This window comes from Anopheles moucheti, chromosome 3 (genome assembly GCF_943734755.1).
Source record: "Anopheles moucheti chromosome 3, idAnoMoucSN_F20_07, whole genome shotgun sequence".
Taxonomy (NCBI): domain Eukaryota; kingdom Metazoa; phylum Arthropoda; class Insecta; order Diptera; family Culicidae; genus Anopheles; species Anopheles moucheti.
This window is the reverse complement of record NC_069141.1, coordinates 73,763,939-73,789,887: the sequence shown is the minus strand read 5'-3', so window position 1 is coordinate 73,789,887 and position 25,949 is coordinate 73,763,939. Positions and strand designations below refer to the sequence as shown.

At 43.0% G+C, this 25,949-nt stretch overlaps 1 protein-coding gene across 1 annotated transcript; it reads left to right on the top strand.

Moving 5' to 3' along the window:
• The first annotated feature begins 370 nt into the window (after positions 1–370).
• Positions 371–25,802, top strand: LOC128300170 (heterogeneous nuclear ribonucleoprotein K). The gene is made up of 10 exons (XM_053036142.1): positions 371–488; positions 8,479–8,680; positions 8,805–8,861; positions 11,403–11,446; positions 14,197–14,269; positions 15,466–15,564; positions 21,940–22,361; positions 22,450–22,669; positions 22,746–22,915; positions 23,469–25,802. Exons 2-10 carry the CDS (start codon positions 8,486–8,488, stop codon positions 23,524–23,526), a joined length of 1,338 nt encoding a protein of 445 aa, XP_052892102.1. The 5' UTR covers positions 371–488; positions 8,479–8,485; the 3' UTR covers positions 23,527–25,802.
• The last annotated feature ends 147 nt before the right edge of the window (positions 25,803–25,949 follow it).

Genomic DNA, 25,949 nt, shown 5'->3' with positions numbered 1-25,949 from the left:
TCGAAGATCAAGGTGGTTCTCGGAAAGAATAAAAAATACAAATGATTAAAATTGTGAGATTGAGAAAAATGTTCATAAACTTGCGAAATGGTGCCTCTAGAATGTTTTGTTGTTGATGTAAATTGTTTAAAGCCTGAGATTTATCACAAAACTGTAGCTATTATGAAATAAAATAATCCCAACCGTTGCAATATTTTCTAGCAACCTTGACACTGCATAGTCTAACCCCATTGCCATGACAGCTACCTACCTCTGTCTTTCAGCAGTACCAAAGCGCAGTGCTGAAGTGACGTCAACTCACAGCACATCTGCTGAAGGTGGTATCGACTGCGCTGCTGTACTTGCTCCATTTTCTTCCTCGAAATAGAAGGCAGTTCATTGTGTTTGCAAGCCACGCCAAGCTTTGCGGGAAAGTGTTATTTCTACAAAAGTTACTGCCATAAACAAAACCGCGTTGTAATCTTCGGTGCATTTCCCATCGACAAAGGGTAAGTGGAAATTCATGAGCAAATTGGAATATGCACACTGGCCATCGCGCGTCACCTGCATGTGATAAGCTGAAAACGTTCTCCTACCGGGACCGGGAAGGAGTGTGACAGAGTGTGTGTGAATGTGTCTACCGGGTTGTGCACGGCTTGGAACGCGGCGGAACAAGCGAGGGAAAGGAGGAGGAGTAAAGAACCATTTACTGTAGTGGCGCCGCAGCAATATATCCTTTCGCAGCGCCAAGGAAAACGTGCACATGAAGGTCACCGGGAACCGGTTTCTTAAGCCTAGAGAGCGAACGTGGAATGTTCCATTCAAACGGACCGTCAAGGTCTGGGGCCGGATGAACAGAAATGGTCGAGGTCGGAATCGGAGCAGGTTGATCGAATTTGTCCACGTTATGCAACGCGTGTGTTGCCCGTGGCAGGAGAGGTTATTCTTTATTTCTCCTACCAGGAGAAAGTTTTACTTCCGGACATGTTTTGCTGGTGCTTTCTCGCGGTGGAAGCCAGTCGAATGGCGAAAAATTGCGAAATGTGCGCGGCTGTTTTCTACATGCGACGCACGTCTGCACCGGGAACGAACGGCATTTACGATTCTTGGCTGACTTGGATGATTTCGACGTATGGGGTAGAAACTTCACCCATCGCAAATTTTGGGTTGCTTGGTTCCTCTTTCCCAAACTATAATGCTCCCGAGATTATGTAATGTTCCGTGGTAGATAATTTGGACCGCGGTATGGTTTTTGAGGAGGAACAGCATCATGCGTTGAGATAACCGTGGAGACGGTTTAGTATGTGCGAATACTTCACTAATGATAGCGAAAAAGGGGCTTGCGAGTGTATCGGTCGCCAAGATGCGTTCGTCACCCGGCTTATAACGGTACCGAGCGTACTCCAGCCTACGGGTGATGAGTGTTTGTTTTTTCACTTTTTAGTGGGTCAAATTTTGCCGTTTGGTAAAAATATGACCACGCACGCCCCTGCACCCCATCCTCCAGTTCCACTGTTGGTCGATATGTAAATGATGATCAAATATTTACGGTGTCGCCGTCGTCGTCGTCGTCGTCGTCGTCGCTGTCTTGCCACCAAATCGCTCATGAAAGTTGTGTCTGTGTTTTATTCCGCTTGGTGTTGAGCATCGAACGGAAGAATTTCTGCTACGCGCGTTAATTGGAGAAACAGCTCGGCGAACGAACAGAAATGCGTGTCAAAATTTTGACCTGTGTTCCGAAAAGGAAAAAAAAACATGAACACATCACAAAATGTGTGCAAAGATGCGTGTCGAAACAGTGACTCCACTAGTGAGTTTTTATGGTCGACTTCCGCAGAATATCGGTGCGTAACGTAAGCGCAACAGAGATGACATGAGCAAAAAAAAAAATAAAATAAAACATACGAGTCAATCATCGAGCACCACAAAGAGCGGGACATAGCGGACAGGAACTTACGAATCGATTTTTTCTCCGGTAAGAAGCGAAAAATTCGTATGGAGAAACACACTTGATCTGTTTATGGTTTTATTGGTTCTCTCTTCTTTTTTCCTTTTAGCAAATGAATTAGACGAACCGATGTTGAATTGTGGAACGCGTTTATTTTCGTTCGTTTGTTTTAAAAGAACGTCAGATAAGAAGAAAGTGGCCCCCGGGGCTGTCGATTGCGATCGAGCGGCGACGAATTTCCTATGTGTTTGCTATCAAATCGTTTTTGGTTGACGGTAGTGGTGATAGTTTTTTAACTGTACGTAGAGAATTGGACAGCTTCAATATAGGAACGCACACATTAATATATTTTAACGTATGCATTATAAAAATGTACAACATCCAGCCATGTTTCATGCTAGTTCTCTAAGGGATGACCTAGCACCGTTTCGTGATTTGTAGCTATCAGCCAGCTATCACTTCAAAAGTCTTACACCAGAATGGAGAAGTTTTGCAACTTTCCTTATCCGTCCGTCTTTTTCCATCTGGAGAAGGGTCAAATTGCGAAATATAAGACAAACGTTGGTCACTGCAAAGGGTAGTAGATTCTAAAGATGAAGATCACAGCCAAAGTGATCTTTGCGTTCGCGCTGGAAGTTGTTACACTCGGCCAAACAGTGAAGAAGTACCAGGGCAATATAGCTTTTGTTAGTTGAAAGAGTTTTTCAAACAGCCTTATCTGACCAACAGGGAATCTCCCAGATCGAGCGACTAAATATTCGAGTGGAACATTACTATTCGAAAGGTTAAGAATGTAGAAGCGATGAACATAGCTTTTAATAGTAAAGCTCAATCAAAGAAACAACACCAATAATTTCATTAATCTACTTAGACTAACACTTGGCGGAAAATACATTTTTGTTTTGGGTGGCATTGAGTTGAGGTTCTGCCCGATAGGACTTTGAAGCATTTTCAGCCCAGGCAAAGTTTATTGCCAATCAGGCGGAGTTTTTAGTTTATTGTTTATTTATAAATGTATGGGTTAGTTACTTTCAGGTTTCTCAACTGTGCAAATCAAGATTAATTTCTCTTTGACCGAGAGACAGTAAGAATGTCCCCAGTCAGCTACATTTACCTTACAATCGTCATCTAAATAAGTTTCCTCTGAAGGTTGTTATGTTAGTTTTGGATTTATAGCATATTTTTCAATCTGCATAGAATAATTAATAGGCAACGCCAGGTAAGAAGATAAAAAAGGAAAGGCTTTTGAAAACGAACCCATTATAAAGTCATACATGTAAAAAAACGTACTTTAGAAATTCTCTAGTACATAACCGCTACTCTACAATAGTTACACACGAAGTATGTTTGTGTAGGATACATCAATGAATTCCACCCCGTAATCGCTTGTTTTATTTCTGAGAGGAAATTTAACTTTGAACGCATCAAGTGTGAAGATCGTCTTGCAGATCATCGCATAGATGAATGAATTCGGCTTTTAGCGGTGACAAGATTAAATGCTTCAGCCCCTGATACAAATCGATAGCCCGATTAAAAAGTGAGAATGTATGCACGGGCCCGTGTAATGGGTTCAGTCCTACATGACAGTTACATGTGGAAGCGCAGGAATGGGGAAGACCATAGAAAGAGAGGTAGCAACAATTGTGTTCGCGTATGGAACACATTTTTTTTTGTTGGTTCTCCTGTCCAAGCGCACCGCTAATGTGTCCACAACCGGAAAAAAATACGGAGATAACTGGCTACAGGCACAATATGGTATGAGGCAGGAACGCATGCAACCGTCATACAACGGAGAACAACATATCGTTCGGTTCCACCTCCTATCTGCTGGTGGGTGTTGGGTGGTAAAATTACGGCAAGCTGCTGCGGCAAAAGCATTTGTCGTCGTCGTCGTCGTCGCCGCCACCATGGAAACCGATTTGTTTTGACATTGGAGGAGAAATATCAAACATTTCAGCCGGCGGCGTGGTAGTGTAAAAAAAAAAGATAACTACCCTTCCCCCGTGTGCATGTGGTGGCGCTTTTGCTGCCCAAAGACTGTTGCGACTCGGACAGGCTGGCGGCACGGGCCCATCAATTTTGCTATTACATACATAATACACACCAGCGAGAGAAAAGGCTCCTCTTGCAATCGGGTTTTGTCGAACGCACCATTACGCGTAGGGGGAAAGGGAATTGGCGTGGCGTGGTGGCGCAGGTGTTTTGAGGCTGCTGATGACTTAGTAGTGACAAGGGAGCTGAGGAGGGTGCTATGCAGTTGGACGGAACCAGGCAGGACGGTAACTTTCTTCTTATGTATTAGAACCTAATGTCGGGAAGAGACGAAAAGTGGCCATCGGAGTTGGTCAGTCCAGCCAGACTTGGAGTTCATTATTGTAATAAACAGGAAGAGGAGCAGAGGGGAAGATATTCTATCATTTGTCTTCGATTGATGTCCGCAGCTATGTACTGTGCAAGGAAAACCGGGGAAAGATAGTGTATTGCTTTTGCTTTATCGATGCAAATCACTTTGAAAGAGCAGATATTAGCCTAATTGTGCTACATCGCTGCCCGCCTGTGCTAGAGAGGGTGCAACGTACGACATAAAGCAATTGACGAATATTAAATCATGATTATTACATAATTTCACAGAATTACAAAATGTTCGATCTACAATCAAGTTTTTCAAATGATTTTTATCATTTGCAACCGATTGGACCGTAGTACACCCACTCCTCTCTTTCTGATGGCCTTTAGGTCTTCAAGTGGAGAGATATACAGCCAGCATGTTTGGGGGAAAAAATATATTTTGTCAAAACTTACTGTTTAAGGAATATCTGGTAAAAATATCAAATCAATACCTCGTCCAATAACGAAGTGTGACTGTCCAAAGAGTAAATTTTATTTCATGAATGACTTTGAATTGTGATTGACTTGAAATTTTCAACAGATATTCTTTAAACAGCTCGCTAGGACGAATTTAAAAACTCATTTTGTTATTAAATTTGATTTTGTTTTGTTTCGTTTTGTTTTATAGGGTAAATACTGGCAAGTTTTTCGACAAAAAAACACTTTTTCAACTTCCAATGTCCTCCATTAGGACATTGATTGAAAACCTAAAAATCGGGTACGGCAAGTACTAACTTTGATTATCCTATTTTACAAAATTTTTAAGCTCTTCGATTCCGATGTTTTTTGACGAAATGTGCCATTGGGTATTAAAGCGCTCTGAAGGAAAGGCATGTAAATTAGTTATTTGTTGTGTTGTGTATTTTTTACGTACTCTTGAATGGGAAACTCTTTTTGTATAATTTTTTGAGGGCAGATCTTCGTATTTCTTAGCTTCTGAGTACATATCTTTACTTACGTATCAATCAAGAAGCTTAATTTCGAGTTTAATAATTAGCTTTTGTTCCGCTTTTCCGTCCGCATAAGAAATTACTTCAAAGGGAACACGTGTGTCTTCACACATCTGTCGTTCTGGTGCTATGAAACTTTCGCTCATTAAACATTTTTACTTAGAATAGACGATGTACCTTGTGTTCTTGTCTAAATCTATTTTCTTCAATGTCTTTCCATGTGCTTTCGCGTTAGGTGGCAAAAGCATGTGGCGAATTTCCGGTTTGACTATATGGCAATGTATTATTCACCCACGATTTGCATCGCTAACAACGATGAAACTTTGCAGCTGGTAATGCATTTTTCAGTGCATTACCAGGTTGCAAAATTGACCATACCCCCCTTATTGATTTCTTTGTTTTAATATTGCCTATTTTTATATCCTCCTCGTTGTTGGTATAATTCTTTGTTCTGTTTCTAATAGAATTAGAAATGTTTCGTAATGAGATAAAACAAAAATTATATACGTGTATGTATTATTGTTAGGGCGAATTTTGCAACATCAGGGTCCTGAAAGTAATACATTAATGTGGATGATTTTTTTCTAAAATACTTTCGTCTTTTGAGAGTCGACTCGTGATTCGAATGACTCTTCGTTAAAGATTCTTATAAATGATTTATTTTCACAGTTGTAGATTGTTTGATAAACTTTGACGTTACTATCTTTTAACAAAAATAAGTTCATGTTGTTTTTAAAATAGATTCTATGGGTATTAAAAATCCAACGATAGGCAACGTTTTGGTAATTATCAACATGTTTGCACCTCTACTGCTGTAGTTTGGTCACCGTCTTGGAATTATGTAACCAAACACCCAATGGATTCAAAAAGAATCTAAAAGTGCTCTCAATTTGAATCCTAACAGCTAAGCTCGTTTACCGAAGGAGATCAACATTCTTCCGAGTAGCGAGGCTGCTGTGTGCTCACTTTGGACGCGGGAACAACGATCATTATAATTATTCATCGTGTCTCTTAGTACTACGGTGCGGTGCGTGGTACACAGCAAAGGTGGCTGGCAGCGAGCGACCCTGTTGTGGTCGACCACCATTCATACCGTTGTTGAGGCAGCCATCAGCTGTGGCCCGCGGATCCATCCAAATCGTAACCGTTGTTGGAAAAGTGCTGCGTAAGCGGCTGCTGCGACGACCTACACCTGTACCTGTTGGAATTTGTGATCCCGCAGAGGTGAAAAGTATGCGAAGGCCCACACCGCGGATCCCACTGGCTGTTGCGCTTTCCTGGCGCTCCTTCGTTTCGCCCCCGTATCGGTCCGGTGGTGCGTGGTGGTGTAGAGCATGTTGATCACCACCCGTGCTCGGTGTGGGCAGCGGTCTTTTACGATCTTGTTTGGTTGTTTTGTTTATTCTGTCTGTCGCCCGGAGTATGTGGGGAACCGCGAATAAGTGACGCGAACGCGTACAGACGATGGAGGTTTACAGTCTGTTTCAGTGGGTCAAGTGGTGCGAGCGATCACTCTCTCGATCGTGTTAAAACGGAAAGTGCGGAAGTTTCGGCAGGCGGCATCCTCATTGAATTTGTGTGGAGCGGTACAACATTTGTGCGATCGTTTAAAACGCTTCAAGACAATCCAAATCGTGCAAAATTTTGCACAAATTCATTGTAAGTGTATTTGCACTTGGGCTTGGAAATGGTTTGGTAGAGAAAAATTGTATTGATAAAATGTTCAAACATTAACTAAACTCCCCCGGGGGGGTGTGGTGGATTATGTGGGGAGAGCGCAGCATGTGTGGTGTTTGCTTTGTGTCCTATTTATTGCTGATGTCGTGAGCATTGGTATTGAAAAATAATATTCCCACTGCTATATAGCCGCTATCGTCGCCTATTAGCTGTCGATGGTGGTAGTGGAAAAAAAAAGGAAAATAAATTACCAGTTTCGAAGTTGTCTGTGGTGTGCGGTGTGGTGCTGTGTGTGCCGGCTCCACTATGTGGTAATAGTTTCGTGGCATGTGTAATGATTAAGTTCCGTCCAAGCAGGGGCCAAACCGTGGCAGTAGTATCCTTAAACTCTTCTGCCCCCGTCAACTGTGTCCTGTGTAAATGGGGGCCGACGGCCAGAGAGAGAGGGGAGGATGAGCGGGTGAGGAAGTGAAAATAGATAGATAGTTACGTGTACCAATGATGTGGCCAGCGAGCGGTGATGTCTAGCTAGTAAATATGTCCCTTCAATTGATAGTTCTAGCTAGTAAATGGTGAACGAACTTCCCCTCCGTTAAACGCAGGAACATTGTTGGTGTAGCATAGGGTTCTTGATGGCCGTCGCCTGCAGCAATATCTTCGGTGGGTCCAGAAAATTTTATCAATAAATATGAGTCCATTTGTACAACCATGGTCAGTCCTACATTTCCGGTGCATCTAAATGGTTCTTCGGCTCTGATCCCTTCTGGAACCGAAGGGGTTCTGTGTTAGTCCACCATTTTAAGTCTTAGTGAACAAATAAGCTAGTATTGTATGGTGTATTGCACAGTGTACTCCTTGTTGTAAAGTGTATAGTTAGTGTGGTGGAAGTGATAATTTTTTTTAGAGATTAGAATCTCTTTATACTAAACCAAATCGTACGATCGTTTTTGATCTGCAATACAACTGCCAATTGACACAGTCGTCAGGCGGGCGTTATGAATGAGGTACAACTTTTTTGCAACTTCAACTGTCTTCACTGTGAGATGATAATTCTAATGTACTTTATTTGCTGTACCGATTTTGTATTTATATTTAAAACAAAGAAGATAAATCAGATTACAAAGGTGGTCACAGAAGGTGTACTCTAGCTTAAGAGACATTTAGCTACAAAACAAGTTTGAAAGCGTAGTAGATCATGTTTCCTTATAAGCTGATGTCTAATAGTGATTGTCCTGATGTAATCCACAAGTGGCCTACACACAATTTGAACCAACAGTTGTCGCGATTGGTGACGGTGACGATGATGATGGTAGGGCGTCTATTTTCATTGTGAAACCTATTTTAAATTTTAAAGTTTGTTATCATCCCACACTCGGTGCGGACAAACTTGTGGTCTAAGCTGTGACTGTGAATTTTATTACATCGTCTTGAGGCGTTGAAAAAGATTTACGTTTAATTGCGGTAATGCATAATGAGCGAGGTCAGTGCAATTGAAGTTGTGTCTTTTTTTCTCTCTCTCTCTTCCATCTATTTAAGCAATAACATGAAGCGTGGAAACGAGGATGCCAGCGATGGTGCGAATGAGGAACAAGTGTCAGCAGAACTGGATGGTTCCAACGATGAGCAGAATGCAAAAAATAATGCTCAAGCGGAGGATTCGTCCGATTCCAGTACAAAGTCGTCGGTGAAGCGAATGCGGTCCGAAGATCAGGAGGTTCGGCTGTTGATTCCGAGCAAGGTAAGGAAAACCCAATTAAAACATTTCAAAACAATCGCTCTGCTAGGATAATAATGATGAAACTAATTCTTTTCTTATATTTTTATATCCGCTTTCCGATCTACATACATCTAATGGTGTGAAGATGGCTGGAGCAATCATCGGAAAAGGAGGCCATAATATCCAAAAGTTACGGACAGAGGTATGGTTAATGGTGCGATTACGTTGCCCTTGTGTAACGATCAGAAAAAAACTAATGCATATCTAATTTGTTAAGTTTTGTTAACTTGTTAAACTTCGTTTTTTTTTATTATTTCTTGTACAATGCTTTCGACATCGGCACGACTATTAGTTAACCAAATCTTACTCTCATCTCGATCGGGGTTTTTTTTTGTCGGCTGCAGAATGTAATGTAATAGTAAAGCAAATAAGATATTTTCGTATCTAATCGTTATTTCTCATATGGGACGGAACGAAATGATGATACAATGTTTCAATTTTACCGATAATTGTATCGCGCTAGATGGTTCTAATATTAAACTATATTAACAGGAGATAAGGAAGACTTCTTGGAAAGTCGTTTTGTATAAGATAGCCTAAATCCTCACTGTAGATGATATATACACATTACTTACTAACCGAGGTATACTACTTCTTTGTTATCCAGCATATCTTACCACAAGGTTGCAAGAAGAAGGGTCTCTTCAATCTATTTGTGGTGGTAAGATCACCTTTCCTTTCGAAGCGTTCCTCGTTTAGGTCGAGTAAAGTTTGGTTACATCAATCGTCTTTTGGAAACAATATAAAATTTGGTTCCAACCGTTATACCATTATTAGTTTGTCTCGTTCGGCATTGTTCTGAGTTTTGTCCTTTATTGATGTTAAAAATAATGAAAATAGCCGGTTGCCAGCGTTAAGCCTGTATCTAAATATGATTTTTTCTTCTTTTTCCTCTCCCCCCATTCTCATATGTATTCCGTGTAATCTATCGATTCTCGGGTGTGTTAAACTGTTGGTATCGTAATTGAATTAAAAAAAAATGATTACTCATGTTCATCTACTGCTATTACCACCACCACCACCAAATACCACACTGGCCCTACTACCACTACCCGTAACTCGGAAAAATGCAACTCACTTGAACGCGCGCTGATTAACCAATTGAATCGCTCTAAAACAAACACATATCCTGTGAACTCTGAACCTGTGTGTGTGTGTGGTGATGTCCGGAAACCCGAAATTGATGTACTGACGATGACGTCTGTCTCCTGGTGAAATATCCTTTGTGCACATTACACAAAAAAAAAACCCCACACAAACACATATCTTTTTTCGGTTACCACCGGGGGGTACCGTTCGACAACAACGATCATCCGGCGCACATCGAACAATCGCGTCGTAATACGCCTTGTGTACATGATCCTGTCTTGCTGTGGGACGCCCTGTGAATGATGGTGCATAATATTATTCGCTTCTGGGTGACACTCGGCAACATTCCTTCTAACCCATCGGTTCCGCCACCACCTATGTATATCATCTTTAACGTTACGGTTCAACTGACTTACTGACCTGCCTGTGCCCGACTGCCTTGCCAACATTATAACTACCACCATCACCTACCACCACCGGGTCCTGGTCTCTGACGTGTCTGTGCCCAAAATCTGTGCCGGCCCAACTCTGGTGATGATCTCCAAATCGAAACTCATTCTGATGTTGGAAAATTCGATTCGAACTGATCAACCTGTGTGCGATCGTTTCTACTCCAATGTACTTAACCCACTTGCTCGCCTACCACCACCACCACCACCACCCATCTGGCTGACTACCTGGTCATTTAATTGATGAACCCATGATACCACCATATCTGACTCTGTAACCATGGTTTGAATATGGAACAATGTATGGAAACCAACCGGTCGGTCTAACCTACTCCATTCTACGATCTTGATAACAAAAAAAAAAAAAAAATCCGTCAACATCCGCCGTCTGTTGGACTCAACTTCACTCTGGATTTGTTACGGGAAATCTGCACCATCGCTATACCACAACCAAATATATATATATTATCGCTATTATTACTGTTCCTACTACCACCACTACCTACCTATTGCCACTGCTACTGCTACCATCATCGAAAACGCCACCATAAAACGACCCTATTGTGTCACTTCCATATGCCCTGGCCCTGTGATGATCGCTCACCACCTGCGCCCGCGCCTGCCTACTCGTCTGATTGTGCCCGCCCGTGCGCCCGTGCTCACTCGTCCATCCGTCCGTGCCTGACGTAACTCGGATCAACTCTTCTGGAAAATAATATAAATTTCTACTCTCTCTCTTCTCTCTCTCTCTTTCTCTCTCTCTCTCTTTCTCTCTTTTCCAATGGTGGTTCTATGTGCACATGTGTCGCTGTGGACATGTGTATTTTATAAAACGGCGCACCGCAATTTCCAACATCGTTTGAAAACAAAAAAAAAACAAACAAACCCAACAAATACTCGAATCAAACCAAAAACGTGTGTGATGTGTATTGGCCAAAACACCCAATCGTGCAATCATATGCATATACCTATACGACTCAACATACTCGTGTCTCTCTCGTGTGTGTCGTGTGTATGTGGTCACCCTGTGTCACCTAAATCGAACAAACAAACAAACAAACAAAAAAATCCACACCACCAAACACACAATGTTCTTCTGTGCGGCTGCGTGTCCTTTGTGCGCACATCATCCCCCCAATGCGCAGTATCAAGCCCAAGTGAATGTAGGCGACTGTACTGGCCCCGAACGGTAAAAACCTCTTTCTTTTATTTTTCTCTTTATATATTCTCTAAGCAACAGAAACCAAAACAATATTACAATAACTATCCCGAACAACAACCCCAAAAGAACATGATTCCACAGACATATCTATTTGCTATTCCATATATTATACCCGCGAAAGCGCAAGCGAGTGTTGTTGTTATCTCCAACATGTGATCCCTTTGTTAATTTTCTTGTTTTTGCAAAAAAAAAATCGTTTGTAAATGTGCATTTCACGCCACTCTATCATCATCCACCTGTTTACAAACTTATCATCATACAACAACGGTACATTTGGCGATGAAATGTTTGCATCTTTTTTTTTTTTGGCGTTTGATAAACTATCGAAACTTTCAACACAAAATAATAACTCTGTGCATCTTCGAACACAAAGCACTGCTACTTCCGGGGGGACAGGTTGCGCGTAAAGTAGGACGTACGCATCGAATGTATGCGCCCTCCTCTCCCCGCACACATGCAGTTGATGGTTTTTTTGTTTCATGTGCGGTCAGAACAAATTAATTGTACGAACAGCTGTTGATAACGGAAAAAGCATTAGTTCCTTGTATCTTTTGTACACATAAACCGTGCAATGGTTGGAAACTGGTCCATCTGGTCGGATGGATTATAATTAGGCATAAAGGCACCTGCCCCTACACCTGTCGTCTTAAGAGGAGATATACACACCGGAAAGCTCGGAAAAAGGCCATTTTTGGTTAAAAACTATCATACAAACCATTCGATGAGAAGGTATACCCAAGGGGAATGAGATGGAATTGTTGTAACTTCATTTATTTTTTATCAAGGATTGTAGAATATATTATCAAAGTATATTCGATATGTTTTAAAGATGCTGTCTGTATATCACTTCTTAAGTACACTGTGTTAAGTACAATGCCTGTAAGATATCAACTCAACTGCCTGTAATTGCAATTATTTGAAAAACAAAAAAAAAACATTTGACCCTTTCGCCTGTGTCCGATTGATGCAGTGCTTAACTTCGAAGGTGCATTTGCGGTTTCCATAAAGTGTAGATATGCTCTTGATTAAGTGTCTCTCGTTGTAAGATAACATTTCTATGTCATTTCGATTATGGAATGGTAGAGAAGCGATCTAGCGTGTATGTGTGTGTGTTGCCTCCCAAGTCTCCCTCGCCCAGTATCTAATATCCACATTTGTTAATCTGTTTGTACTTCTACGTGTTTGGAAAGATTTACCATCAACGCTCGTAGGAAAATCACCCCCTTGTTACGTGAAGTGACAAAGTACCCCCCCGCTTCCAATCCCTTCGTACCCTTTGGACTAAGTGTCACCCACCGAACCCCCCACCCCCACCCCCCTCGCCCCCTTCTGTTCACCCACTAGAAGGTTTTCCCATATCGATTATCGTGCAATGGAACGGAATGCATTAAGGCATTCGAGATTTGATTCTTGGTTTCACGATTTCCATTCACGACCTGTATCAGTCCTTTGCGTTGTGTTGCCCATAGTGCTCTAAACAAAACTCATTCCTTCTTTTTACAAAAAAAAAAAAAGAAAAAACACCTTATTTATACTGTGCTGCTGCAACATCTCGTGCGTGTGTTCTCGTATTTTGTTTTGTTTTGTGTTGTTTCTGTTTCTGTCCCCACCACCCCCATTTTTTGTGTGTGTCTCTGTACTACTTTCGTTTTGTCTGTAATCCTGTACAACAATCACTGGTACTGGAAGTCGAGATCCTTGGGTACCCACTCCATATCCTCTCTCTGTTTTGCTTCTCATCCCCTTGTTATGAGATGTGCATTGTTTTGTCTACTACTCTTTGTACCACAGTTGCATTAGTATTTCTTCTCTCTCTTTAAACGATTGTACAATACAAATTAAGCTTGTTCTTTTTATTGCTCTTGGCCCACTCAAAGTAGAGGGCTTGTTGATTAGGTGTATATTAAATTACTTAGATTATCTGCTAATCGACGTGTTCCATTTATCCCACACAGACTAACACCTGCATACACTTGAAACAAACACTTTAAAGGCAAATTTTACTAGAACCAGTCCATAGTTTATGATTATCCTTTCTCAAACTCCTTATAAACACAGATTCACTTAATTAATAATAAAGAAACAAGCCACTGATTAAATGCTAAGATCACTAACCACTAAGAGCGGGGTTTTTAATTATGGTGGCTTGGTTGACGTAGCGATTAAAACATCCTCCAAACATCTTCCCGTGGTGTGCTATATGTGCCGCTACCAGTACGGCATATACACGAGCTTTTAAAGTACATTGTTTCTTTGAATTCAAGCACAATTGTTTAGTTGGTGGAAATCGATTGAAATGAATCGTGTGCGTAATAATGTCACAGGCAAACAAAACCACCCACCCTTTTTCTCGATGCTTTTATATTGTTTAAAAAAAATCGTGTTGCGCACCAACCACCCCCCCCCCCCCCCCCCCATACCATAATCAAATGTTGCAATCCAATGCGTATGTCTCTGTAGCTGTGGCTACTGCAAAGGGCCCAGGATCATTTGTTTATTATTTTCACGTAACGGACACTAATATGACTTTTTTGTTTGTTTTGTGTGCAAAACTCTCTAAACGTAACGTCTATTGTTGTTGTATACTACACGTTTGCTGAGGCAAAACCATTCCGTACACCGCCGTAACCAACCGATCGATGCGGTGATCTGTCCGCTGATTTGCTAATCAATGTGTGTCACATCACATTTATCTCTCTCGGTCGATGTATTTACAGTGTTCTTACTATTGGTGGCGATATGGAGACGGTGACGAAGGTCGTGAAGGACGTGATGAAGCATCTTGATCGGGTAAGTGTTCGGTACTACTTTTGTAGATGGTTCTCTAACATTTATTGCTTAACTGCTTGATTTTAGGTGAATTAGTATTGATTTAATCGTCGCTGTACAACAAAAAATAATGATTTTGGTGATATTTTTTAAGTAACCTACTGCAACTGCTTAAAATGAGCTTAAATAAAATAATCAATTCCTTCGTGTGCAATGAACGTAATGTACACTTCACACTCAATGAAACACACATAATGAAGCAAATTGGTCGTGTTCTTTGTTGTGCACTATTTTCATTTCTTAAGAACAACGATAGCATAGACTGAGGCCCAAAATACAGTTCACTAAAGTTAGCGTGTGTATTGGCCCTGCTTTTTTTTTGTGCACCACCAACCCAACATCATCGGGCTGTGTTGATGGTTGGGAATAGTATTCTCGTGCCAGGGAGGTGGTTTTTTCCCCCTCTTCTTCATCCGTTCCTTAAATCCAACTGTCTCATACCCCCTTACTGCTAAAACCACAGTCATAGCGGTGTGGAACAATTGGAATCGCGTGTTTGTCGTAATTACAAGTTTAAATTTTCATAAAGTGCACGGCGTCAGATTGTCTGTACGTAGTAGTAGACGGGACGCACGTACCCTGTATTTACCGCCATTTGGTTCGTGCTGCTGGATGTATTTGTAGTAAACCGTATGTCCTTTGCATTTGTTTGTTGCCCGTTTGTTAAAAACGCGCTGTGCCTTTCGTGTTTGAATACAGAATGCTGTGGATTATCATGGCGCATAAGCACCAAGTTGTCACGAGTCCTTTTTTTTTAAAGCGCAATACACCGGTTCGGTTGTTGGTGGTTTTTGCGCTCTAGTGAAAAAGCCAATACAATAAAAGGCAATGAATATTTAGTCATACGATATCTGTGTGTCGCTCTTTGTGAGATTTCAATAAAATGAATGATCATGAAACTCCATTTTGAAACCCTTTTGTTTGTAATGGCAACGCTCTCTACACTCTCATTTTGCTACGAAGTGTGTGAATGTAATGAATGCTTTTAAAATGTCTGTATTAATTGTTGTTAGTAGTAGAAATGTTTAAGCTATTAATAATTAAGTACGAGAATAACATTTTACGCGTTTTCGTTTTCTGTTTTAATTCAACGTATTAATTCCATCTTTATTTCTTCTCGTTTTGGCACCCCTATTTATCGATCACCCGGATCATAGGCTGGAGATAATGAGTACGAGCTGAGAATACTGATCCATCTAAGTCTGGCCGGATGCGTCATCGGTCGCGGTGGCAGCAAAATCAAGGAGATAAAGGATGTAAGTAACGCACGGTCATAGAATGGCAGACAATTCCACAACGACCTACTAACGCATATACAAAGTGTTCGGTAGTGCGGCGCTGTGAGAAACCAAAAAAAAAAAAAGCAAAACTCTTGTACATGTCGCGCAGGTCCTGAATATTTCATCATCAAACAGTGGATAAATTATGAACCTTCTCTGAGTCAACAGTTTAAGTGCCACGGAATGTTTGCTGTCCTGTCCTGGTGTGTTTTGCATTCTTGGCAGCGATCTCCTGCATTTTTGGTCCCTTTTTCGGGCTCGTTGCTTTAAAATTGTTTCTTACTGACACCCCTTTTTTTTTGGGGGAAGAATGAACAAGGGAATCGGACTCTAGCATTCCGTGGCCGTGTTTGGCAAAACGAGCAAATAGTAGGGGCGCTAGTTGCGCGTGAAGCCAATTTCCATGCCAATATGACGTCAATGTGTGTGGAGAAGTGAGTTGAAGAATAGCGGCAATGGTAGAGATGCAACGGTAACTGGCTAAAGGCTTTGTGCATCGAATTCTCATTGCCTTTACTGTGCCTGCCTGGCATCTCATCTGTGCTACATTGCGCCAAAACGTCGACAGTAAAAGGGGTAAAAAGAGCCCTCACACAGATAGCGGACACGGCGGAGCATAACTGCCAGTGGTCGGGTACCAATTGTGGAGCATATATCTACCAGGTTTTCGGAAATGCTGCTACTAGAGTCAGCCAATCATCATCCCCGTCTCATCATCATCGGCGCACCCGTGTGCTGTTCGAGGCGAGTGCCGTGAGGTTGTGTTTTGCGCGCGACACCGAGGTGCCACAGTAAGATTTTAACCGGGCAAAAAGACCCAGTGCGAATGAAAAACGGTTCGTTTTGCAGAGTGCGACCCGAGAATGATCGACAGTTTGTCGGGGACCGGTGCGACTATTTGCGAGCGGGAGCTGCAAAAGGAAGCAGGATGGATGGGGAGGCTATTTCTGTCTGCAGTTAGAGCATTTAACGGCGCCAGCCAGTATGTGTGTTGGTTAGCTGCGTTATGCTATATGGCTAGAAAACTGGCAGCAAACAGCAGTGGCGCTTTGCTGCTTGTCTGCCTGCCTGCCTGCCTGGCATATGATTGTTAGTGGCGCTCGTCAGGCGACGCACGGGGCGGGCAAGAAGCAGATGACAAAAGCAAATCGTTATTAAGATACGCACAGAACCATGACGGTGGCACACACGGATGTGTGGTGTGTGTGATCGGCACTACTGCTAACATGTAGTAGTGCGGCCACGCACACACCACGTACGGCACACAAACCCAACCGCGCCCGATATCCTTACGGGGGGGCACGCAAATAAGGAGATCGTTCCCGGGGACGGTGGTTGCACGCTGGTTAACCACGGTTACCAGAAGGCGGCACCAGTGATGACGCTATGACCTCCTTTGGTGCATTTCTACCCCCATACCCGATGCATGCTGCTGTGGTAACTATTTTGAACGTTTTCATGGAAATAATTATGACTCCTAACCACTGGGGGTTTGTAATGAGAGCATTGCACATTTCGCTTCCGTTTTGCTGTGGCTGTGTGACGTTCTTTTTTCGGTGACCGGCGAGACTCTCGTCGGCGAATTACGCGTCGTGGGCTGAGGAGGAGGAGGAGGAGTAGGACGACGACGGTGGGTTCTGAAATGTAGGGTAATTATGGTAAAGTTTTCAGGCGACACACACACTGTCCGTCCGTCGTATGTCCTTTGTCTTTTGTGGTTTTATTATGTTGTGCAGCAGAGAGAGAGAGAGTGAGCGAGGAAATGGTTGTCATATGGATTTAATATGGGGTGAATGCATGTGGCCGGATAGACAGTTAGTTTACCATTAATAGTATTTGGTTAGGTTTGCAGAAAAGGATCATAACCTAGGATATGCAACATCAAGTTAATATAAAGGACAATAGCGCGTCAAAGAAGAAGTTTATTTGCTTTTAAAGTACAGGGATATTTCTATTACGATGTGTAACAATGGAACATCTGGAAAAATCTGTAACTTTGAACATTTTTGTATGTGCAGCATAACTTGAGTGACATTCATAGGCATAGGCCAACGATACACATCGGGTGCACACAACCTAAGGGCAGCAGGACCTCTTTGTATTCACTCGTTGCTGCCATATGGAAACACAGTTTGTTGGGTATGCTGCTGCAGCAGCAGGGCAGGTGCTAGTTGAAACGTACCCACATAGGGACGGGGCCTTGCAAGCGAGCGAGGTCGCCTATTGATTGATTGTAGAAAAGGAACCCAAAAACGTCGTCCATCCGGGCAAGCACAGCCAACACAAAGCAAAAGAAGGAAGAAGTTACGGGGTGTGCCAGCTGCACCAGCCACACCAGGTAATGGGCAAATGAGGATTTGTATTCTAAGGTTACCGCCGGTACACGGGCCCTGGTGGGTTCCAGCAGTAAGAAAATCCCCGTAAAGGTGGACGATTCTGACAAAGAAGAAGAAGAAGAAGTAGTGGTAGGTTTTTTGACGAGACGATGGCGAGCCGCCACAGCAACACACGGCAGTTGTTCGGTTCGTTCTCATGGTTTCGATTGTCAGAGGGATGGCAGGGGGGAACGAGGGACCGGCGAGGTCTTTAGCGGGGCTTTTACACAACCAAAGAAGAACACGCAGAAGAAACAAAAGGATCTTCTGAGTATGGAAAGGTAAAAAGCATCATCTCTCATTCGATATGATGTATGCTGTCACGTGCCTGCCTCTGTATGCGTGCACGTGTACGAAAATCCGCCTCGAGAGCGCGCGCCGTGAGAGCCGTGTGAGCGTAGAGCAGTCGGCGATCTTTCACCCAGAACAGCGCCAGCGAGCATAAGAAGAGCGCTTTTTGTACGATAGATACGTTCCGGTGCGTTGGCAGCTGTATCGAGGAGAGCCTGACGAGAACAGTCGATGCGCGGGGGGAAAAAAAAAGGGAAAAAGGACACACACTGCATTCCCTTAAAAACACGGATGTGCAAGAAAGGAAACCCCTGGTGGGGAGAGGAAGCGAAAGAAGGAAGATGATAGTAACCGGGAGAGGTTAAGGCATGCGCAACAGCTTTCTGCTCAATGGACACGTTTCTCGTCATTCAGTTGGCATCGAACAGTTGCCGTTCGAGGAACAACGACGGTATTTGGCCGGCATCATTTTAAACTCTGCTTCCGATCGGACCATAAACTTTTGCTTGCCCAGTAGAATTTGGGGCGGAATTATTGGTGCAGAGCTAAAGTGACCGCGGCATCGCCACCAATTGCTGGATGTAATTGTGCCTGTGGTGATTAATAAAAGCATCACGGACATTCTCAGTTAGGAAGAAAGCATTAGGGTTGTGTTAAAAAAAAAAAAACGTAATAGCCCGCGGTTGGTGCAGCTTTGAGTGGAGAAAGTTTACTCCTTTCCAGTTGCTCTGATGTCTTTATCGAAATTTGAGTTCTGTTACTCTATATAAACTAAGCAAGGTGTTATACGAGTGTGTATGTGTGTATGTGCGCGCGCGCTTCCCGAATTCTTCCGACCTTCCAACATCCACCTGCATCCGTACTCCCGGTGTACCACTGGGTGACCCAGAGATGGTGCTTTGTTTTCGGTACTTCCTGTTGCGGGTATCGAACAAAGAAATATTTCAATTTGTCTCGGTTGAGAGCAAGAAAATGATGTTCCTCTTTGGAGAGCCAGCAGCGGCCACCCTCCGTAGGTGGTGCTTCGTTGAGCTGCCGGGAGAATACGGAGGAGCGCTTAGAAGCGGATCTGCTGCTACAGGCATCAACCGTTCCTTGAGGCCTATACCACCGTATATGGGGAATAGTAATAGCAGCAGCAGCAACAACCCCAAACGATGGCGGTAAGCTTATATCCTTAAATGTCACAGTTGGCAAATTGTTCGAACTGCTTTCTAAACCCTGCCATGCCCGAAAGATGGATCAGACAAGGATTTGTATTAGCTTGTTCCTTCCAACAACATCCATCGGGGGCACATACAGTGGTGTGCAGTGTTGTACACCACCATGACGTTTGTTTGCCTGGGGGGCAAAACACACAGCAAGAAGATACACGTCAAATCGATAAAATGTGTATTATAAACCCGAATACGTACGAATCCTTAGTGGTGTGTTTCCGGCTGTGTGTATATCATTTCTCCCCACCCCACGCACAGACCAACCGATATATATTCGCGCACTTGTAATGATGCTCTCGGGGGTTTGTAAAAATTGGTTCGATTATTCAGCGGCGGCGTTTCCTGTGTTTCGTGGCTGAAATAATGGTGTGGTGTGTACACACAAATTACAGAACGATTGGTTGATGACAGTTCAATTACATTTAAAATCGTATTACTGCTGTATTTTAGATGATTCATTCGCTGCCGTCTGGGTTGTTCGTCCTCTTCTCTGTGCGCGCTGCGTGTGTGTGTGAATACATCATCGAAGGAAGTGAAACATAAGGATGTGCCCCAACTTGGTCTCCACTAAAAAAAAAAGAGAGAGAGAGAGAGAGCATTATTGGAAAAGCAAAAGTAGGCCCTGCTGAGTGCGACAGCGAAGATACCTTTTTTTTTTCTCTGAACATGTACCGAACCGAACCTATCCTCGTTAATGTTGCCAGCTGTCTTTTTTGGAGCAACCATTGAAATGGATTTTTTTTTTCGTGTGTGTGTGTAGACTTCCTTTTTTCCTTTTCTTCTGTGGACTTGTTTCTGTATGCGTATGTAACATTCACGCGGTATCCTTTTACACCGCTGCCGTACACATCTGCCATCGTTCGGTCTCTCCGTCATCGTCACATTGTCGAGGATCGTAATTTAGTGTGTTCCGTCGTCGTCGACGTCCCCTGTTGCGTGAAGTGTAATTTCTTTTTTGTCCTTCCTTTTTTGGCTTGGCCTTCCCTGTACACACACACACACACACACTGCAACCATATCAACTCGGTTCTCTTTCCCGCATCGGTTTTCTTCTTGCTTGTCAATTAAGTCAGCTTTGCCCTGTGCGTGTACGGTGTAAATAATGTCGTTTTTCTTGAAGAATGTGCGCATATGTGCGTTCGGCATATGGCAAAATGATGGGACTCTGAAAGTAGTAGAAATTCCGGTAAATTAATTTGTGCCGTAGCGATCCACACACAAGCAATTCGCCTACATGTGCATTTTACGCACATGTTGTGTGTGTTTGATATGTCAGTCACGCTGACGTGTCTCGCGCATCCAGGCATCCTTGGATTCGTAGTTTTAAAACTAAAAGCGAGTGTGAAAACCCCCCTAAGATGGTTCGAATAATTATTATTTCGTTCATTTCCCTCCAATTTTTACTCTTTGTTCTCGTCGTCGACCATTTATTTCTCGTACAGCTGCGCTTCGGGGGGTTTTCGTTTTTCGTTTGCTCGTTTTGCTTCTTATTTTCTTCACCGTTCCTTGGTACACGCCACATCCGTTAGCTTTATATGCTGTTTATCGCATTCTTCTACTTCCTGTGCATTTCCTTTCCGTTCTTATTCCGTTTTCGACCATAATTCGTGTGCCTCTAGCAGGAACCCGTTTGTCTTACGCCGCATCAAGCTTGCGCAGATGGTAGCGCGCAAACGCGCTTTACAACCGATCAACGTGTGTCTCCGTTGATGCAGGAAATTCTTCGTGCAGAAGGACAGGGCTGGTTCGTAGTACGGATCGTACCGTAATTATACCGATGCACCATCTATCCGGGTACTGCCAACCCCGGTTACCGGAAGGAAGAGTGTTGAATGTAGGGAGGATCGCATTATTTGGCACATGCATGTGTGCAGGCTCCTTAAGTTTCACAACTCGCGCGAGTGCGAAGAGTGCGAATCTTGAATGTCCCTTTTTCCTAAGGGGTTGAATGCCGAATGGAACTCTATTACCGTGAAGGAAAATGTGTCATCATTAAACAGTTGAACAATGTTTGAATGCTCGTCTTGATTCGCTTGATTAGAAGGGGGCCAAAACTGTGTTGTGAACTAATGAGAACAGATGTTCACTTTGTCGTCCTCTCCGTGGACTTTCCTTCCATGGAATTGAATTCCGTTGAATGGCGATTGTTCTAGTTGCAATTGGGATCAAAGAGCATTACTGGACTTTTTGATTAATTAATTGTAAATTAATTCAATTCATGACTCATTTGTGATTTAAATCTCTGGGAGTGAGTTGCTGAATGTAATCAACTTACCCATACCAGCTTAGGTTAGGGATGCAAATCTTCATAATTTAATTTTTACTTCTGTTACTAACTTTTCATAAAGTCAGTATTGAAGAGATCACACTCTGTCTATATTCACTCACACCAGTGTATTCCCCATAACTTCAGTTGATAGTCACACTTTAGTTAATGAAATATTGCATTTCTTCTTATCGTTATGCAGGAAATTGGATGTCGGCTGAAGATCTTCTCAAACATACCACCGCAAAGTACAGACCGCATTGCTCAAGTAATAGGCAGCGAGGAACAATGTCTGAAGACGCTAAACGAGATCATCAAGCTGATCAAAGGCACACCGATAAAGGGCCCGGTACATAACTACGATCCGCACAACTACGATGACATGTATGCGGACGAGTACGGTGGCTACGGTATCGGTGGTGGTGGCGGTGGTGGCAGCGGTGCTTTCCGTAATGGTGGCCGTAATGCTGGCGGTGCTGCACCCGGTAGCGGATACGATCGACGCGGCGGCGATCGGTACGATGATCGAGGTGGCCGCTCCAACCGTGGGTACGATCGGGGCAACGATCGTGCCAACCGTGGAGCGGGTGCAGGTGTTGGTGGAGGTGGCGGCGGTGGAATGAGGTAGGTAGTGCAGTTTAGGTGCCTACGATGCAATTTGTGCAGAATGATTCAAATCGTACCTTTCGCAACCCTCCCCCCCCTTTGCCAGAGATCGAGACTACATCAACCCGTGGGCGAACCCCATCAATGGAAATAATATGGGTGGCAGCTTCGGGGGTGGCAACAGCCTCGCCTTGGGTAATCTCGGAAGTCTGAATCTGGGGGGTGCCGGTGGCAATCTCGGCAACGGCAGCCTGGGAAACTTTGGTGGTGGTAACAACGGTGCTATGGATAACAAAGCCTCAACGCAGGTTACAATTCCCAAAGACGTAAGTGCCGCAGGATATGGTGAAGGTGAAACAGAGATTTCTATTTGCTAAAGTTTTGTTACATTCACTCAAACAGCTGGCTGGTGCGATCATTGGCAAGGGAGGCGGTCGGATACGTCGCATTCGGAATGAATCAAACGCTTTCATCCAGATAGACGAAGCCTTACCTGGATCGAATGATCGAATCATTACGATCACGGGAACACCGAAGGAAATTCAAGCCGCGCAGTACATGTTACAGCAAAGGTAAATATTTGCTCAAGTTTCTCGACGTACACACACGTCAATATTTAGCCTTAAGAACCGATCATGCACGAATAATAACTCTAGTGAATGGTGCAACAAAATCACGCCGTTCCAATAATCGTCGTATTGCGTCGGTGTTTGTGACATGCATAATGGGAGAGGATACGCGGCAGCTTCTGTCAGCATCGCTTTATAACAACCCCATCTCACACTATTTCATCGTTTGATTGCTTAACTAACAACCATCAGGGTCAGGATGCGCACGGGTGACCCACACATCTCTTCTGCCAATGGCAAAACATTGTATGGAAGACTAGTGATTTTGTTGTTTGGCTTACGATACTAACAATAAATCTCTCGTCTTTCTACAAAGTTTGCCTCTCGCTACTGTTATAACGAACATCGCCAATCAACCAACTAACAGCTCATTGATCGAATCCCTTTACTGAAGGGTTGTTTTAGCTCGTAATTGTGTTATCCCATGCTACGTATACGCTCGCAGTTTCTCAGAACTCATTAATAAAGGATTCGTTTCGTTGTTTTATATTTTTAGCGTTCGTGAAAACCTGAGCGGTGGCGCTGGATCGGGTGGCGGTTTCAATCGCAACTAAGCGCCGCATGTTTTGTTGGAAATGTAGGCGTGCCGTTTGTGCGGTGTTTTCTATTTCCACGGGAGTAGCTGCGTGCGTTTGTATGTGCCGCGTAAACGCTGCATAATAAAGCGGAAATAAAGAGGAGGGTAGATGGAAGTGCGTAGAACATAGTTGGGTCTTTTAGAACTGCGTAGGACACATGGTAGGATAAACGTATAAGAACAGAAACAGCCTAGTCTCCTCCACCTAGCGCGTATCGTGTCAATAGTCGAAGAAGAAATAGAAACACACCACGGGGAGGTGTAGTAAGAGATTGAGCGACTGCATCCATTCGCTGTTAGACTACGTACATTTTATCTCCGACAGTCCCGATCATACGATCAGCGCCCGTAACGAACAGCATTTTACAACGATTTATCCCGTGTCATCCGAGCCGTAGGTGTGGCAAGCAAGCTTGCTTGCATCGGTGTTCATAGGAAAGTTTCTTAGTTGTGCCCAGTACTAGTAAACGAATACTAAACTCGATGGAGCATGTGAGGATTAATTATAGTCAGTCAGTCGTGGTTTTTTTTCATTTATTATTTCTTCAAGGGATTAATGGTTCGCTTCACTTCACTGGCATCGTGTGCTACAGCAAGGAATTTTGTGTACCGTAGGTTGTAAACCGAGAAGAAAATATATATGATTTTGCCTAGTGCATCACTAGAGAGAGAGAGAGAGAGAGAGAGAGAGAGATAGTTAAAAAGAGAGGAACCTTTACATTGGCTCCGGGTCAATAATAATACGGGCATTTTCTTTACGTTTAGTAGTACAGTTCGGCAGTTAATGTCCGGGCAGGGTATTTAGTTTATAGTTTTACGTTCATTTTGTAGTTTCAGTTCTGATTGAGCGAGAGCGATTTGTTTAAAGATTTCTACAAAACCAAGATCCCCCAGGTAACGCCGCACGGAGTGGGGAGAACGGTGCTGGAATACGGAATGGAAACATTTTTCCAAAACAAAAAAAAAAAACCAATGTAATGTTAAGTGTCTTTCTTCTAACCAGCATAAAATTCCAGTAATCTCATGAACTTAAATAAATCGTACTAGAAAGAGGTCCATAGTTCTCATTAAGGCTTAGGCTGTCCAGTAAATACTATTCCTCTTCCTTTCATACACCCTGCTACTAGTATTTGAACCAGTGTTAGGAAGGCCACACGTATATTCTATCGAATTCTCCATTTACTCCCATTACATGCATTATGCCCTGCGTGTGTGTGTGTGTAAAGAGCATAGTAACTGGGCAGGCGGTGCGATCACTCAATCCTCAACGCATTTGGTCAGATTGTTCTACTTCCATTTACGATAAGCGGGGTGATGATGAACTAACCATATAATCAACCATCCAACCAGCCATCCAATGAACCAAAACAACGACACACACGCACGTACACCCACCATTTCAAGCCCTCTGGTGCCATACAGGGCCCATAGCTTTTGAAATGTGTGATTTGAACTTTTAATAACTCGTACGATTTCATCTCCTTTACACAACCCCACTTGCGGGTGTGTGTGTGTGTGTGTGGGTGCGTGTTGTCGCCAGTGTTAGTGTGGGGTAACAGTGGGGAAAATAGAAAAGCGAAGTCGCGCCATTAATAGTACATTAAATGTAATTGAAACAGCAACAAACAAATAAGCAGAACGAAGAAAAAACACTTTCACACCCACTTACACACAGCATACACAAGCAAACCAAATGTATTGAAAGTGCTCTAAACTCTATGCGCTGTTATTAGCGATAGATAAAAAAGAAAAACCAAGCAAAAAGCAGAAAAATATATTAGATGGTAAAACAAACAAAACAAAAACTTAACAGTTGTCTTTTAGAAATGTAAACCAATATGCAGGAGATGTGGAAAATGTGTTGTAAGAAGTTGAAAAACAAAAGAGAAACATCTAAAATTGCGATCCGAAAGCAAGCATGCTCGTATACAGCAAGAATACAGAGCACAGAGAACAGAAGGTCAATAGAAAGTAGACACACCGTGTGGGGGGTGAAGTGTTATTAGTTGCAAACCAGACCAGAGACTAATTGCAATGACAGAATGGCAGACCGGAAAGGAATGCAAAAACGAAATTGTAGTGCTAAAGAACTATATATATATAAATATATGGATAGAGTTGGGGGAAATCTTACTTGTTCCATTTTTGTAAAAGAATGTAACACACTCAGTAATGAATGGGTATACTTAATGGAAACAAAAGTGGCTCCGGCTATTCAAACAGCACTTCTTTCACTGAAGGAGCTAATACCAATACGATACATTGAATAAAACAAACGATGTTGTTTTGTGAAAGTGTTTTTCGTCTGTCATTTTTCACTTTTTTAAACTCATGGTGCATATGAGTTCTTTCCAATCAGGGAAAGCAATCTCAGACAAGTTAAATGCTATTTTTGGAACA